This window comes from Cynocephalus volans, chromosome 3, assembly GCF_027409185.1.
Source record: "Cynocephalus volans isolate mCynVol1 chromosome 3, mCynVol1.pri, whole genome shotgun sequence".
NCBI lineage: Eukaryota > Metazoa > Chordata > Mammalia > Dermoptera > Cynocephalidae > Cynocephalus > Cynocephalus volans.
The window spans coordinates 171,132,579-171,150,095 of NC_084462.1; the positions used below are offsets into that span (position 1 = coordinate 171,132,579).

Below are 17,517 nucleotides of genomic sequence, written 5' to 3' on the forward strand. Positions count from 1 at the left end.
TTTATGTATTTGATTTGCTAGTATTTTATTTAGGATTTTTGCTTGTGTTTTCACAAGTCAGACCAGATAGATTCAGGAGTGTGTGAACTGAAGAGGGGTGTGTGTGTGTGTGTTTATATGTGTGTACTAGTTTTCAGTCATTTTTTGTTTTGTTTTTAATTTGAGTTGTAATGACTTAAGGTTATAAAATAGGGACTGTATTAAATATTTTTGAAATTCATTTAGACTTTATTACAAAATAGTCACTTTATATGAATGTTTCATGCAGATTGCAAAGAATGTGTATTCTCTGTTGTATACAAAGATACTTAAATACATCTGAGTACTGGCTATAATATCAAACCCTCTATATCCTTACCTGTGCTTTTGACCACTTGATCTGACCATTTCTGAGAGTTGCGTTAAAGTCGCTCATTCTTATGCATTTTTCATTTTTTCCTTGTATTTCTATCAGTTTTGGCTTTGAAGCTGATATTAGGCACCTAGAGCTACATTAACAATAGATAATCTGTCTCTACAATATTTCAAATCCCAGCTCTGTAATTTGCTGTTTAGTTGAGGCCATTCAACTATTCAATCGACTGGGTTCTGTTTCATTGTTTACATTGTTAATTCCAACTTTTGGTGATAGCTGCAATTTTTTTCATGGTTGCAATATTTTCTTGAATCTTTCTGGAAATAATTATTATACTCTAGAGTTTGTTTCTACTTATGATATTAACTCTGTTTTCTGAGGCATCATTTTTTTTTAGTTGTTGAGATTTATGACTTTTTTTTTTTATTGTATATGTTTTCTTCGAATGGATGGCATTTTACAGTTGCCTGCTCATCCTTGTATAGTCTAATTGCTACAGTGTTTTTTTTTTTGAATGACATTATATAGGATGGCTAGCATGGGAGTAGTGTCAGTATAACAAGGAGGTCATAGTGCTGGTTCATATGCACTTGTGCTCCCCAGCATGTTAATATTCTGGTGATTAGAGGCAAAGTTACATTAGTTTTGAATAGTCTGCTCCAATGCAATCTTCCTATTTTCCCCCTTGCTCTGTTATTTTTAGGGAGTGATTTTGTAGAATGAGAGGTTTGCTAGGGTTCTAGTTCTCATCACAGCAGAAACACTTATTTTTAGAAAGCTCTTTGCTACCTTGTTCTCAAGGAACTGTGCAGAATGGGCTGCAAGGAGGAATGAATGAGTATCCTGTGTCTGGAGAGGGGCTCCTATGTCTTTCAATTGTCAGTAGCCGCCCTGGGGCATGGTCTGCCTCTGTGTTCCAGATTTTGTCTACTCTAGGCTGCTTACCAATTGTGAAAAGACTCCCCAGCTTAGCTGCACTTTTCCCTGACCAGCACTGCATAGAAGCTGCCAAAGTTTTAGTATCCTATGACTTTGGAGTTGAAATGCTCTCAAACTCCCTCTTTAGGCATCAGTTGTAGGGTTATTTGTTGTTTGTGTTTTGTTTTACTATCAGTTGTGACCTCTTCCAGTTGTATTTGTCTGTGCATATAATTCTATTTGCTTTCTGCCTTAAGAATTTCCTCAAATTTTCTGGCCTCTTAATAGAATTCACTCAATCAATCAATCATCCATCTATTTATTTATTTGTTACCTTCACTGATCTATTCTTCAAAAATATGCATACCAATGTTTCATAGAATTTGTCCAGGAAAGAGTGTAGATGTTTGTCACCTTGGTCTAATCATAGTTTTTAAAATACAAAATAATGATGTCACTTACTTGTGTAAAACCCTTGGATGGCTCTTAATTTCTTTTAGGATAAAATTCAAAATCTTCTCAATGGCCTAAAAGAACCTATAGCATTAGGGCCTACTGTGTCCAAACTATTTTTAGTGCCTCCTTCTCTCTCTCTTCTCTCTCTCTCTCTCTTCTCTCCTCTCTCTCTCTCTTCTCTCCTCTCTCTTTCTCTCCTCTCTCTCTTCTCTCCTCTCTCTCTCTTCTCTCCTCTTTCTCTCTCTCTCTTCTCTCCTCTCTCTCTCTTCTCTCCTCTCTCTCTCTTCTCTCCTCTCTCTCTCTCTTTCTCTCTCTCTCTCTCTCTCTCTCCCTCCTTACCTCCCTCCCTCCCTCTCTCCTCCAGGCTAATGGTCTTTGAGTTCTTCAGAGACATGAAGCTCTTTCCCAACTCCACCCTTTGTGCATGGTATTTCCTTAGCCTGGAAGGCTGTCTCCCCACTCCCCTCTACTATGCTACTACTCCCTCCTCCTTTGTTTAGCTAACCTCTACTCTTCCCTCAGTTGACTCAGATGCATTTCCTCAGGGATGTCTTTCCTGACTCCCTGATACACAGTTATATTGTTTGCTTTGCATCTTGTTTACTATTGGTCTATCTTAAACTTTAGGGTAAACAAGATCAGGTGCAGAGATTTTTTTAAATGCAGATTTTAGGAAGGTACCCCATAGTTTCTGCTTTAGTAGCTGTAAGGAGAGATTGAGAGAGCTGCATTATAAAAATATTTCCACAGAATTCTGGTTTATGGTATGCAGAGCCATACTGTTCAGAAACCCTGCACTAGATGACCCTATTTAATTGGTGTAACTTTTTGTTTAATACCTAATGTCCCATATTAGAGTCCATGTAGATACCATATTTATCTTGATCCTTGCTGTATCCTCAGAGAATGTCTATACAGTGCCTGATAGCACTGGGAATGCTGAAATTAACATTGTTGAATGCATAAAAGGTGCATAAAAACCCTATTATTTTCTTAGGTTTAAATCAGATACATTTCCTATTTAACTTTCAAGAAAATCCTTGGGGCAAGAAAAGAAAACTAAGGATTTCCATGTAAATATAGTACAGTCATGATTTAATAGAGGAAGTAGTTCTTGTGACACAACAGAGTTTGTCTTTGGGAGAAACTGGAATTGGAGAACTTGGTATCATAGTTACTTGTTGCATGGGGCAGAGCTTCTTACCTTGATATCCAAGATTCAATAAGAAGTTTGTTAACCTCCTAATGTCGTGTGTGTGTGTGTGTGTGTGTGTGTGTGTGTGTGTGTATGTGTGTGTGTGTGTGTGTATGTGTGTGTGTAATGTGGATAAATGTGTATTATTAGTTTGCTCAGCAATTTTTAAGTACTCCCTATGTCTGGCACTGTTCTGGGTACTGGGGATACAGTAGAGAAGAAAACAGTTCAAAAACCCTGCCTTATGAGCTTACCTTCCTATGGGATAAGAAAGACAATATATAAAATAAATGAGTAAAAGATGAAAAACGGTAGTAAGTGATATGGAGGAAAACAAGGCAGGGAAGGGTAATAGGGAGGGGGGACAATGGAGATGGGGGTTACAATTCTAAATAGAGCATCAGGGAAGGCCTCACTATGATGGTGACATTTAGCAAAAACCTGAAGAAGGTGACTGAATGAGCCATGTGATATCTGGAAGAAGAGCATTCCAGACAGAGGGATTTTCTGCAACTGCAAAGGTCCTGAGGCAGAGATATGTCTGTCATATTTGAGAAACAGCAGAGATGCCAACGTGGCTAGAGCAGATGAAGCTGGGGAAATTAGCTCAGATGACATGCCAGTGCCAGATCACGGGGAGCCTTGTAAACCTTTGCAAGAATTTGGATTTCACTCTGAAGGAGATCGGAAGATTGTGGAGAGTTTTGAACAAAAGTGCCAGTTTTCTGTCTTTGTGTATGTGTGTGTTCATGTGCATGGATGAAAATTAGTGTCTGTTTGTATGCGTATATAGGTTCAACACTTCAACTCATGGTAATATAACTCGGAACTTGTAAATAAGTGAAAAATACTTTTAGTACCTAAAATAGCTTCCATAAAATCAATGCAATAAAGTTTAAACGCTTTATAAAAAGGCCTTAATGATGTAGCTAGCAAATAATTCTTCAAGTTTGGTTATTTGCTTTTTTGTCCCAAAGAGAATTATGAATAATAAGTTGGTTTACAAAGAGTAATAATTTACATTTACAAAAGAATCACAGATTCTGACAAGGCAAGAGTTGAAAATACTACATTGAAATGGAAACAGTAAGACATATTATTAGCTTAGGACAAGTCAATGTAAGGGTAAATAGCTTGCGAGCTTCCATAGGCATCTGTGAGGCTTCCTGGAGAAGCTACCCCATGATGTATTTTTGCTCTGAGCTCAGTGGCTCCTCTCTGTTCTCTCTACCTTGCTCACTCTACCTCCCGAGGCAAGGTGCTGCTGATTTGGTTATTTTCTAGGCAGAACCTTAGCAGGAGTTTAAATGTGCCCACCATTGGAACAAAACAGTCTTCTTTCCTTTGGGGACACTGTTCCTTTCACAGGGCTGGAGAGGTGAGATGGGTCTGGGGATTCCTTTCATTTTAGAAAGGATCCCACCTATGAAATCCAAATAGGAGGCAGGGAGAGTCAAGGGGAAAGAACCCATTTAGACTTTGTGGCTCCAAAACCTGTCTAGGAGCAGCAGTAAGAGGAGGGGTGCTAAAGTAGTAGGAGGAACAGGGGTATCTGTAGTAGTGTAATAACATTAATAGCTGCACCTTCTCGTTTAATCCCCACAGCTAGGTTCATATGTAATTTTAGTGAATGATCTCTTGAATTCAAATAAATACTAATTTATTCATTAAAAAAATTATTTACCTTTGACTTGTGAAATAAATTTCTTGGTATGGGTTTGCTAGGATCGGCATGATAAAAATTATCTGTGAGTGGAATAGCGATTCCCATATTAGATGGAGGCCTGTAGTTTATCTGCAAGTGATTAAACAAATAAAATGTATAACTCATTACTATTTACTAGGCTCCCAATTAAATATCTTGATTTTCTAGAAAAGCATTCAATACAATTATTTCCCTTTTAGCTCTAGGTATTAAAATAAATTTCTCTTCCCCTAACATTTCTACTCCTCGTTTTCTGGAATTTCAACACTTCAACCCATGGTAATATAATTTGGAACTTGCTAATAAGTGAAAAATACTTTTAGTACCTAAAATAGCTTCCACAAAGTCAATGTGATAAAGTTTAAACACTTTATAAAAGGGCCTTATGATGTAGTTAGCAAATAATTCTTCAAACTTGATCATTTGCTTTTTTGTCACAAAGGAAATTATGAATAATGTTAGTTTACAAAGAGTAATAATTTATATTTACAAAAGAATCACAGATTCTAACAAGGCAACAATTAAAATATTATATTGAAATGGGACCAGTAAGGTTTATTAGCTTAGGACAAGTCAATGTAAGGGCAAATAGCTATATATACATATATCACAAAAACCAAAGATTATACTGTGTACTGTAAATTAATTACTGTGTACTATACACAGTACTGTATAGTCAACGTAAGGGCTGTTAGTCACAGTACTGTTAGTCAACATAAGGGCAAATAGCTTTATATATATCACAAAAATCCAAGATTATACTGTGTACTGTTATAGTACACAGTGATATTAATGATGATGAAACTACAAGGCTATTAAGAAAAATCATTATTACAAAAAGTTTTTACATTTTAAAAATTAATAATAATCACATCCTCAAAATGACATGAAGATAGAAAAATGTGAAGTGTTTTGAGCATTTCAGAAAGGAAATGCTAAAATTGAATGGCCAGCCAATCACAGAAAAGTCTTATCTTATTGATACCCTTAAACCAATATATGTAGATTTTTTTACCGGCAGAGTTTTGATCAGATTAAAACCCTGGCTGTCTTTGTGAACACCACTAATCCAGTCTTCAAGTGGGATAAATTTGCTAGGAATGTGACGCATAGATCTGAGATAACTACAGCTGCTTTTCATTGTTGACATGATGGTTGTAATAAAGCACTCAGTTGATGCCCCCCATGCAATAAATGCCAGTGAAGTTGAACCCTGGAAATATCCAAATAAATGAAGGTTATTTAAAAAGCTGTTATGTGCTGAACTGTATTCACCCAACATTCATACGTTGAAGTCATAACCCCCAGGACCCTAGAATGTGACTGTATTTGGAGATAGAGCCTTTAAAGGGGTAATTAAGGTAAAATGAGGTCATTTGGGTAAGTGCTAACCTAGTATTACTGGTGTCCTTATAAGAAGAGGAGATTAAGACACAGACAACACAAAGACCAAGGGGCAACTACATGAGGACACAAGAAGATGGCCATCTGCAAGCCAAGGCAAGGGGCTTCAGAAGAAACCAACACTGCTAATATCTTGATCTTGGACTTGTAGCCTCTAGAACTGAAAAAATAAATTTCTGTTGTTTTAGCCACCCAGTCTGTGGAATTTTCTTGTGGCAGTCCTACCAAACAAATACAGACACTGTATTAGTCCATTTCTGCTGGTTATAACAAAATACCCAGAACTGGGTCATTTATAAGAAAAAATTTATTGCTTACAGTTTTGGGGGCTGGGAAGTCCAAAGTCCAGGGTGAGGGTCTTGGTGGTGGTGACAGTGACACAGGCATCTCACATGGCAGAAAATGACAGAGCAGAGAGAAAGACTAATCTCTCATGTGCAGAATCACACCCCTGATCACCATTATTAATCCACTTCCTACAGCATGGTCCTACAATCAAACCACCTCTTCAAGGCCCCACCTTTCAATTATCATAATAGGATTTTCTATCCTCAAGAGGTACAGTGGGAATTAAACTTGTAACATATGAATTTTGGGGGACACAATTCAATCAATCCACTGCAGAAACCAATTAAAGAATATAGAAAAAAAAAAGAAAAAAAGTCATAAAAGATATAGAATAATAAACTTGACCATAAAAATCTGTATGAGAATAAATCATAACAGAAAACATATTCTTTTCCAGGAAGAAATATATTCCCATCTAACTGGTTTTGGGAAACTTAGAAATGAACAAGAATCAAGAACTCATTCATTAAGTACCGTTATTACATCGAAATCAAATCTATGAGAGTCTCTTCATTCACTGATGAGCACTCGGATATTTGCTTTGATGATACGAATAAAATGACTTTTACCGGTACACATTCTGAAACAAATTTGTTCACTTAGCAATCACTGCGTTTCATAAAGATAGGTTTTTGGTAGGAATTTATGCACAGTAAATGTATTTACTTTGTCCTGGAACAATATTAAACATTCAACAATACACATTCTGAAACAAATTTGTTCACTTAGCAATCATTGCATTTCATAAAGATAGGTTTTTGGTAGGAATTTATGCACAGTAAATGTATTTATTTGCTCCTTGAACAGTATTAAACATTCAACAAAATTCAATAAATTCTGTTTGAAAATGTTTGATATTTTTGAAACTTAAAAAATGTAGAGGTACTAATAACTATAGCAATGTAGTAGACTCTGGTAGTGATACTTTTGCTCTGTCTGCCACTCTGTGGCCATTATGAACGATGTGTTTTTATGTACTTTTGCCAGACATATCAACCCTGAATCTAAGCAGAGTTCTACTATTAAAAGAAATACTAGGGGCTAAAAGTACAAGTTAAGTAAGATACAAGGAAGCAAACAGAAAAATTCAGAATGCTGGATGTTCTATAGTACAACTGATCCAATTTCTATATGAATTCAATGGCAGGGTAAGAAAATGGAGTGGTAGCTGCCTGCAACTAAAGAGACCTAGGAGCTAAAATAACCACATACTGTATGAATCTTGTTTGTATATCAATTAAAACAAACGAACTGTAGAAAGAAGACGTTTCGAGACAACTGGAAAAATTTGATTACTGATTGAGTTTTATACAAAAAAAAGTTATTTAAAAAATTTTTAGGGATGATAATGGCACTGTGGTTATACGAGAGATAATATACACATTTTTTAGAGATGTGTATTGAAGCATATGGGAGTAAAATGACATGATGTCTGCCATTCATTTAAAAACACAACAGAATATAAACACGAAAAAATTAAATAGGGGTGATAAAACAAAAGTAGCACAGTCTTGACTTATTTACTCTGGGTCATGGGTGTATGGAAGTCTTACTTTTGTCTGTATCTGAAAGTTTGCATAATAAAAAAAATTTTAGAATATACAGAAAAATATTTATTGATTTGAATGGATTAAAACATATAATTAAGTGGGATGAGTAAGTTTCTAAAAATGGATATTCAATGCTCTTTCAGTCTTAGAAAAAAAAGAAGAAAATATTGTAAGTTAATAGTTATTGACCATTTATTAGGTGCCAAACATTGTTTTAGATGCCCTACTTGACTTCCATTTCATTCTCAAAACAACTGTATGAAGTATATACAAGTATTACCATTTCCATTTTATAGATGAGGAAATTTAGCCATAGTAAAGAAACTTTTTCAACGTCACACAAACAGTACCGGAAGTGAGATCTAACCCAGGAAGTCTTCTCCAGAGCTCATGCTTCTAACCTCCATTGTGTACCTCTATACTGCCTTTTTAAATACCCAAAATGTTAAAAGTGCTTAGTCATCCTTGTTAGGTATGACTAAGTGTAATTTTTTCTTCTTTTTCTTTGCTTATATTCTAAATTTTCTGTAATTATGAATGCAATATGGAATAATTAAATCAAGCGGTTAACATATCCATCACCTTAAATATTTAACATTTTTTTGTGGTGAGAACTTTTGAAATATGTTATCTTAGCAATTTTGAAATGTACAGTACTCTATTATTATCTATAATCACCATACCGTGAAACAGAACTAAAAAAACAAAACAAAACCACCATCTGAGATCTTCTGTCCTTTGACCAGTTTTCCCCATCCCTCCCACTGCCTCTGTAACTACCATTCTATTCTCTGCTTCTGTGAGTTTGATTGTTTCAGTGAGAACATGTGCTGTTTCTTTCTGGCCTGGCTTAGTTCACTTAGCATAATGTCACCAATCCATCCATGTCGCAAATGACAGAATTTTCTTTTTTTTAAGGCTGAATGGTATTCCATTGTGTATGTATAACACATTTTCTTTATTCATCTGTTGATGGACACTTAGGTTGGTTCCATAACTTGACTATTGTAAATAGTGCTTCAATGAACATGGAAGTGCAGACATCTCTTCAAAAAACTGATTTCAAATCTTTTGGGTAAATACCCAGAAGTGCGATTATTGGATCATATGGTAATTCTATTTTTAGTTTTTTGAGGAAACTTCATACAGTTTTCCATAATGGCAGAACTAATTTACATTCCCACCAACAGTGTACAAGGGTTCCCTTTTCTCCACATCCTTGCCAGCACTTGTTATATTTCTTCTTCCATCATTTTGTAACTGCAAACTTATACAATTACAAATTGTCAATTTACAATAAATTATTTTTTCTGTCAAGATGGCTCACTAGAGGTGGCCATCCCTTACCTCTAATGCAAAGAAAGTTCAAAGCAATGAGTAGATAGTCATTTGTATAATAGAATGTATAGGAGAAAATGATGGAATCCAGCAAAATAGTGAGGAACTCCCCCCCCCCCAAGATCTGGAAACTCAAGATGGCAACATAGAAAGGCAAGGGAAACATCTGACCAAGACTGATGCAGAGACTGGAGAGACCCCATGCTGCTGGGACAAGGTAGGCAGGTGGTGGTAGGGGAGGTCTGTGGTCATCACTCCCATGGCAGATGCCTGCAATTCAAGTTGCAAGGTAACTGCACAGCCCTCATGGGGAGTGAGTCCAGTATGGGAAGATGCTGGGAGCCCACACAACTGCATTTTTTTCAGAGGGGAAATGCACACAGAGTCCCCCAACCCCTCTTGGTCCCAAGCTGCAAATGGATATTGCCATTTTGGGATAGGAGGCAGGACATGGAGACCTGCTGAGTTCTGGCAAACTTATCAGAGCCTCCCACCCTAGTAGAGAGGGTGCAGGGAGTGCACTGGCCTTTCCTGGGTGTATGCAATCCTTCTTGTCACTGGTAGACTGGCTTAGATCCATGCACACTTCCCCTGCCAAGTGCTCAGAGACCCAACCAACTCAACAACCCTGCCAGAGCATCCCAGAAGAGCAGAGATGGTTCCAGCCACTCCCAGATACACATAGCTGTGCACATCTCTGGTGAACACATCTAGATCCATGCCCACTCTCCCCCCCCCAGGAAATCAGGGACCTTGCTGACACACCCATCCCACCTGCCTCAGTGAAGAGGATTCAGGAAGTGTGCTGGCCTCTCCAGGGTGAATGCAGTCCCATGTCTCTAGTAAACTTGCCTAGATCCACATACTCCTGAGGGGAAGCTCTATAGGGTCTGCCCATCTAGCCCAGGGACTCAGAGAAGCACCCCAGCACGTCTCTTAGGGGTGTGAAACCTGCTCAGTACCCCAGTAACTCCACCCATGTTTTCAGAGGACTAGCACATTGCCACAAAACCTACCCCAGAAGTCAAAGCCCCAATGGTGACCCCAGAAATCCCATACAGGGTCACTCACCTCAGATTAGGAAGTTATAAATGCACCAGCACACCCCCAAGGTACTCAAGGCCATGAACACAGCCACGACAACCCTGCAAAGAATTAACCACCCCAACAAGAAACTGCCAATGGCCCAACTGCCTAAGTCATGAAGGCACGCACAGAAAACTCCAAGATTAAATATAGTTGAAGAAGTCACATGAAGACTACACTACCACACTCACCCAGAACCAAACCTAAAATGCCCAACCTGACTGTCACTATAGAATGCTCCTACAGGTAAGAGTTTCTTCCTTCAAAAACTGCTCCAAAAATTAGAAGCAGCAAATGGACCACCAGGTGCCCAGACATCAACATAGAGATGTGAAAATCAAGAAAAAATAGGGAAACATGACATCCCCCAAAGGAAGACAATAATTTTCCAGTACCAGATCCCAGACAACAGGAAACCACTAAAATTCCTGAAGAGGATTTCCAAATGGTAATTTTAAGGAAACTCAACATGACACAAGATAACATAGAGAAATCACAAGAGAGAAAATCAACCGAGGACCTGAATGAAAAAGTCAACAAAGATACAGATATCATAAAAAAGAATGAAGCAGAAATCCTGGAACTGAAGAATTCATTTAACGAAATAAAAAATACAACTGGAAGCTTAAGCAACAGGCTAGAACAAGTGGAAGAAAGAAATACTGAACTTGAAGACAGGCTTTTGGAACTAACTCAACTGGACCAAAAAAAAGAAAAGAAAAAATATTTTTAAATGAAGAAAGCCTATGAGATCTGTCAGAAAACCTTAAGTATACAAACATTCATATTATGGGTGTACCAGAAGGGGAAGGAAAAGGAAAAGGAATTGAAAGCCTACTCAGTGAAATAATACCTGAAAACTTCCCAAGTATTGGGAGAGATAAGGTATTCCAGATCCAAGAGGTCCAAAGATCCCTGAATAGATTCAACCCAAAGAGGTCCTCCTCAAGATACATTGTAATTATATTGTCAAAAATCAAAAACAAAGAAAGAATTCTAAAAACAGTAAAAGTGTCAGGTCATCTATAAGGGAATCCCCATCAGACTAGTGGCAGACTTTTCAACAGAAACCTTACAGTCCAGGAGAGAGTGGAATGATGCATTCAAAGTGCTAAAAGAAAAAAACTGCCAGCCAAGAATACTATACCCAGTAAAGCTCTCCCTCAGAAATGAAGGACAAATAGTGTTTTTTTTTCAGAAATATAAAAACTGTGGGAATTCAGCATCACAAAACCAGCCCTACAAGAAATCCTCAAGGAAATCCTATATCTGGAATCAAAAGAGTGCTAACTACCATCATGAATACATGAGAAAGAATAAAACCCACTAGTAGAGCAGATATGCAAATGAGAAAGAGAAAGAAACTTTATCTTATCACTACAAAACAACACCAAACAGCAAAGACAAACAAGAAGAGGGAAAGGAACAAAAGAAAAATAAAACTATAAAAATTAACAAAATGGCAGGAGGGAATCAATACCTTTCAATAACAGCCCTAAATATAAATGGACAAAGTTCCCTATTTAAAAGATATAGACTTGCTAAATGGATTAAAAACTAGTCCCAACTATATGATGCCTGCAAGAAACTCATTTCACCAGTAAAGATACACATAGACTAATAGTGAAGGGATGGAAATAGATATTTGATGCAAATGGAAACCAAAAACAAGCCTAAGAGAGAAAGAAGCATAAAAGAGAAAGAGCATAAGAGAGGAAGAAAGAAAGATAGAAAGACCACAGTGCTGCTTTGGACTTGCAGAGGAGAGAACATATCTAGGGTTGCTGGAGGTAGGGGTGGAAGGGGAGACAGGTCAGGAAGGAGTTAGGTAGGGGACCCGAGGAATAATGGCAATTTGTGGTAATAGGCATACCGATAGTATTGATTTGATCATCACATCTTGGACACAGGTGGTGCCAATCAGATTTGTGCCCTGTTTTAATCCGTTTTGTGCTGCTATGACAAAAATACCTGAGACTGGGTAATTTATAAAGGAAAGAGGTTTATTTGGCTTACAATTCTGGAACAGTTGCATCTGGCGTGGGCCTCAGGCTGCTTCTACTCATAGCAGAAAGTGGCAGGCAGCTGGTGGGTACAAGCAGATCACATGGTGACAGGTAGCAAGAGAGAGAGGGGAGGTGCCAGGGTCTTTAAAACAACCAGCTCTTGTGGGAACTAATAGAGCAAGAACTCACTCATTAATCCCCCTCCCCCAGGGAGAGCATTAATCCATTCATGAGGGATCTGCCCCCATGACTCAATCAGTTTCCAACACTGGCACATTGGAGATCAAATTTCCACATGAGGTTTGGAGGGGACAACACATCCAAACTCCATCATACCCCATGAACATGCATAATCAATAACAACAACAACAAAAAAAACAAAAAACAAACAAAAAAACAAGCAGGAGTTGCTATACTTATATCAAATAAAATAGACCTTAAACCAAAAACTATAAAAAGAGACAAAGAAGGACATTATGTAATGAAAAAGGATCAATGCAGCAAGAAGATACAACAATCATAATTATACATACACCCAACATTGGAGCACCCAGATTTATGAAGCAAATATTATTGGATCTATAGGAAGAGATAGACCACACTACAATAATAGTTGTGGACCTCAACACCCCTCTCTCAGTACTGGACAGATCATCTAGAGAAAAAAATTAGCAAACACATGTCAGATTTAAATGGCACTTTAGACCAAATGGACTTGACAGACATTTTCAGAACATTTCATCCAACAACTATATAATACACATTCTTCTCATCAGCAAATGAATCATTCTCCATGGTAGGCCACATGTTATGCCATGAATCAAATCTCAACAATTTAAAAAAGATTGAAATCATATTAAGTAGTTTTTCAGATCACAATGGAATAAAACCAGAAATCAATAACATGCAAAACATTGGAAACTGTATAAACACATGGAAATTAAACAACATGGTCCTGAATGACCAGTGAGTCAAAGATGAAATAAAGCAGGAAATAAAAAAATTCTTTGAAACAAATGAAAATACAAGCACAACATACCAAAATCTATGGCATACTGTGAATACAAGACTAAGAGGAAAGATTATTGCAATAAGTGCTTACATCAAAAAATTGAAAGTTCCCCCCAAAACAACCTACCATTACATCTCAAGGAACAAGAAAAGCAAGAACAGTCCCACGCCAAAATTAGTAGACAAAAAAAAATAATAAAGACCAGAGGAGAACTGAATGAATAAAGAACAACAACAACAAAAATACACAAAAGATTGATGAAACCAAAAGTCGGTTTTCTGAGAAGATAAACAAAATTGACAAACCATTAGCTAAACTAACCAAGAAAAGAAGAGAGATGATCCAAATAACAAATATCAGAATGAAAAAGGAACGTGCCCGGTCAAGATGGCAGAATAGATGGTCCCTAACGTCACTCTCTCCCACAAATCAACCTATTTACAACTATAAAAACATAACATCAAGTGCATACAGAATGGGGAGATGTCCTGCGGGGGAGGCAGAAGCTCTGCAGAGACCACACCACCGCCGCACGATCCAGCATCCCGGCCCAGTGCATGCAGAGCAGAGAGATGTCCAGCAGGGGAGGGGGAAGCTCCATAGTCCCAGAGCTCATGGAGCAGGGAGACATCCAGCAGGGGAAGGGAAAGCTCTGCAGAGACCACATGCTCTGTGGTGCCTCCGCGCATCCCAGCAGCCCAGTCCAGTGTGTGTGGAACAGGGAGATGTCCATCAGGGGAGGTGGAAACTTGGCAGAGACCACACACCCTGCAGTACCACCCCGTGACCCAGCAGCCTGGCCGAGTCCAAGCTGACCAGAGAGGTGGCTCCCCAGAGAGGCCCAAGACCCGAGGCAACCACACATGCAAGACCTTAGTGGCCAACTGAGCAGTCACTGTGGTAGCCATACCAAATTGGCAACCCCAGCAACGTCTTAGTCAGACAATAGTGTCAAACCTGTGGACTGTGAAACCCCCTGCCACAACGAATAAACACCAAAGAAAAGATACCAGAAATACGAAAAATCAAGAAAGTACACCACCAAAGGATAATAACTTTCAAGCTATAGATCCTATAGAACAAGAAGCCCTTGAAATAACTGACAAGGAATTTCAAGTGATAATTCTAAGGAAACTGAATGAGATACAAGAAAACTCAGCTAGATAACATGATGAAATGAGGAAAAGTATACAGGACCTGAAAGAAGAAATGTACAAGGAAATCAATGCCCTGAAAAAAAATGTAGCAGAAATTGCCGAACTGAAGAATTTTTTCAATGAAATAAAAAACATAATGGAGAGTTTAACCAGCAGGGTTGCGGAAGTTGAAGAGAGAACCTCTGAACTTGAAGATGGGCTGTTTGAAATAACACAGGAAGACAGAAAAGAGAAAAAAGAATCAAAGGCATTGAAGAAAATCTGAGAGAGATATCAGACAACCTTAAGCACTCAAATATCCGAGTCATGGGTATTCCAGAAGGGGAGGAAAAAGGAGATTGCATTGAAAACATATTCAACAAAATAGTGGCAGAAATCTTCCCCGGTATAGGAAAAATCACAGATCTTCAGATCAAGGAAGCTCAAAGATCTCCAAACATATTCAACCCAAAAAGGTCTTCTCCAAGCCATGTTATAGTCAAATTGGCAAAACTCAAAGACAAAGAGAGAATCCTTTTTTTTTTCTTGCCTTTTTCGTGACCGGTACTCAGCTAGTGAGTGCACCATCCATTCCTATATAGGATCCGAACCCATGGTGGGAGCGTCGCTGCACTCCCAGTGCTGCACTCTCCCGAGTACACCACAGGCTCGGCCCCAAAGAGAGAATCTTAAAAGCTGTAAGACAGAAGCATCAAATCACCTATAAGGGAGGCCCAATCAGACTAACATCAGACTTTTCATCACAAACCCTAAAAGCCAGAAAGGAATGGGATGATATATTCAAAATACTAAAAGACAGAGATTGCCAGCCAAGAATAGTCTACCTTGCAAGGCTATCCTTCTGAAATGAAGGGGAAATAGTATATTTCTCAGACAAACAAAAACTGCGGGAGTTCACCACCACATGACCACCCTTACAAGAAATTCTCAAGGGAGTACTGGGTTTGGTTCCTGAAAAATAACTACCACTGCCATAAAAACCCAAGAAAAATCAAAACCCATCAGTATAATAAAAATGGCACTCATGAAGAGAAAACAAACAAACAAAAAGGCTATCTACCACCCAAAGACCAACAAATACAGAAAACAAACAGTAAATCAGAAAGCAAGGAACAAAGGACACCTAAGACAACCAAACAATAATCAATAAAATGCTGGGAATAAATCAACCCTTTCAATTACAACTCTTAATGTAAAAGGCTTAAATTCCCCAATCAAAAGACACAGACTGGCTGATTGGATTAAGAAAGAGGGCCCAACTATATGCTGCCTTCAAGAGATCGACCTCACCTATAAAGACTCACATAGACTAAGAGTGAAAGGATGGAAAAAGATTTACCATGCAAACAGAAAAGAAAAACGAGCTGGAGTAGCTATTCTTATATCTGATAAAATAGACTTTAAACTAAAAACCATAAAAAGAGACAATGAGGGACACTACTTAATGATAAAAGGACTGATCCATCAAGAAGACATAACAATCATAAATATGTACGCACCCAATGTTGGAGCAGCCAGATTTATAAAACAAACTCTATTAGACCTAAAGAAGGAAATAGACACTAATACCATAATAGTAGGGGACCTGAACACCCCACTGTCAATATTGGACAGATCATCTAGGCAAAGAATCAGCAGAGAAACACAAGATCTAAACAATACTCTAGACTTGGCAGATATCTACAGAACATTCCATCCAACAACCTCATAATATTCATTCTTCTCATCAGCACATAGATCATTCTCCAGCATAGATCACATGTTAGGTCACAAATCAAGTCTCAACAAATTCAAAAAATTGGAATTGTTGCATGTATTTTTTCAGACCACAATGGATTAAAATTAGAAATCAATAACAAACAAAATTCTGGAAACCATACAAACACATGGAAATTAAACAGTATTCTACTTAATGATATATGGGTCCAAGAAGAAATCAAACAGGAAATCAAAAAATTTATTGAAACTAATGAAAACAATGATACATCATACCAAAACCTGTGGGATACTGCAAAAGCAGTACTAAGGGGGATATTTATTGCATTAAATGCTCACCTCAGAAGAATGGAAAGATGGCAAGTGAACAACCTAACACTTCACCTTAAAGAACTAGAAAAACAAGAGCAATCCAAACCTAAAGTTAGCAGACAGAAAGAAATCATTAAGATCAGAGCAGAACTTAATGAAATTGAAACCCAAAAATTGATACAAAAGATCAATGAATCAAAAATCTGGTTTTTTGAAAAGATAAATAAAATTGACAAACCATTAGCATGGCTAACAAAAAAAAAAAAAAGAAAGAAAAGAGAAGATTCAAATAACAAAAATTAGAAATGAAAAAAGTGATATTACAACCGATTCATCTGAAATACAAGGAATCATTTGAGATTACTATAAACAACTATACGCCAACAAATTTGAAAATCTGGAGGAAATGGATAAATTTCTGGACACACACAAGCTCCCAAAAGTGAACCATGAAGATGTAGAAAATCTGAACAGACCAATAACAGTAAAGGAGATTGAAGCTGTTATCAGAAGGCACCAATGAAAGAAAAGCCCAGGACCAGATGGATTCACAGCAGAATTTTACCAAACATTCAAAGAGGAATTGACACTGATTCTTTACAAACTACTCCAAAAGATTGAAACAGATGCAAATCTCCCAAACTCATTCTATGAAGCAAACATCATCCTGATACCAAAACCAGGTAAAGATATAACCAAAAAAGAAAACTACAGGCCGATATCCTTGATGAATATAGATGCAAAAATCCTCACTAAAATACTAGCAAACAGAATACAGAAACACATACGTAAAATTATTCACCATGATCAAGTGGGATTCATCCCAGGGATGCAAGGTTGGTTCAACATACGCAAATCAATAAATGTGATACACCATATTAATAAAATCAAACACAAGGACCATATGATCATCTCTATAGATGCTGAAAAAGCATTTGATAAAATTCAACATTCATTCA

The 17,517-nt window shown here is 37.6% G+C and overlaps 1 protein-coding gene across 1 annotated transcript in view; it reads right to left on the reverse strand.

Annotated features, from left to right (window-relative positions):
• The window catches only part of CATSPERB (cation channel sperm associated auxiliary subunit beta), a 140,728-nt gene that overhangs the window by 11,394 nt on the left and 111,817 nt on the right, over positions 1-17,517 (reverse strand). The window contains exons 19-20 of the mRNA XM_063090157.1: positions 5,645-5,842; positions 4,609-4,719 (exon numbers count right to left, since the gene is read on the reverse strand). Of these exons, the coding sequence (XP_062946227.1) occupies positions 4,609-4,719; positions 5,645-5,842 (309 nt within the window). The remainder of the gene's footprint in view (positions 1-4,608; positions 4,720-5,644; positions 5,843-17,517) is intronic.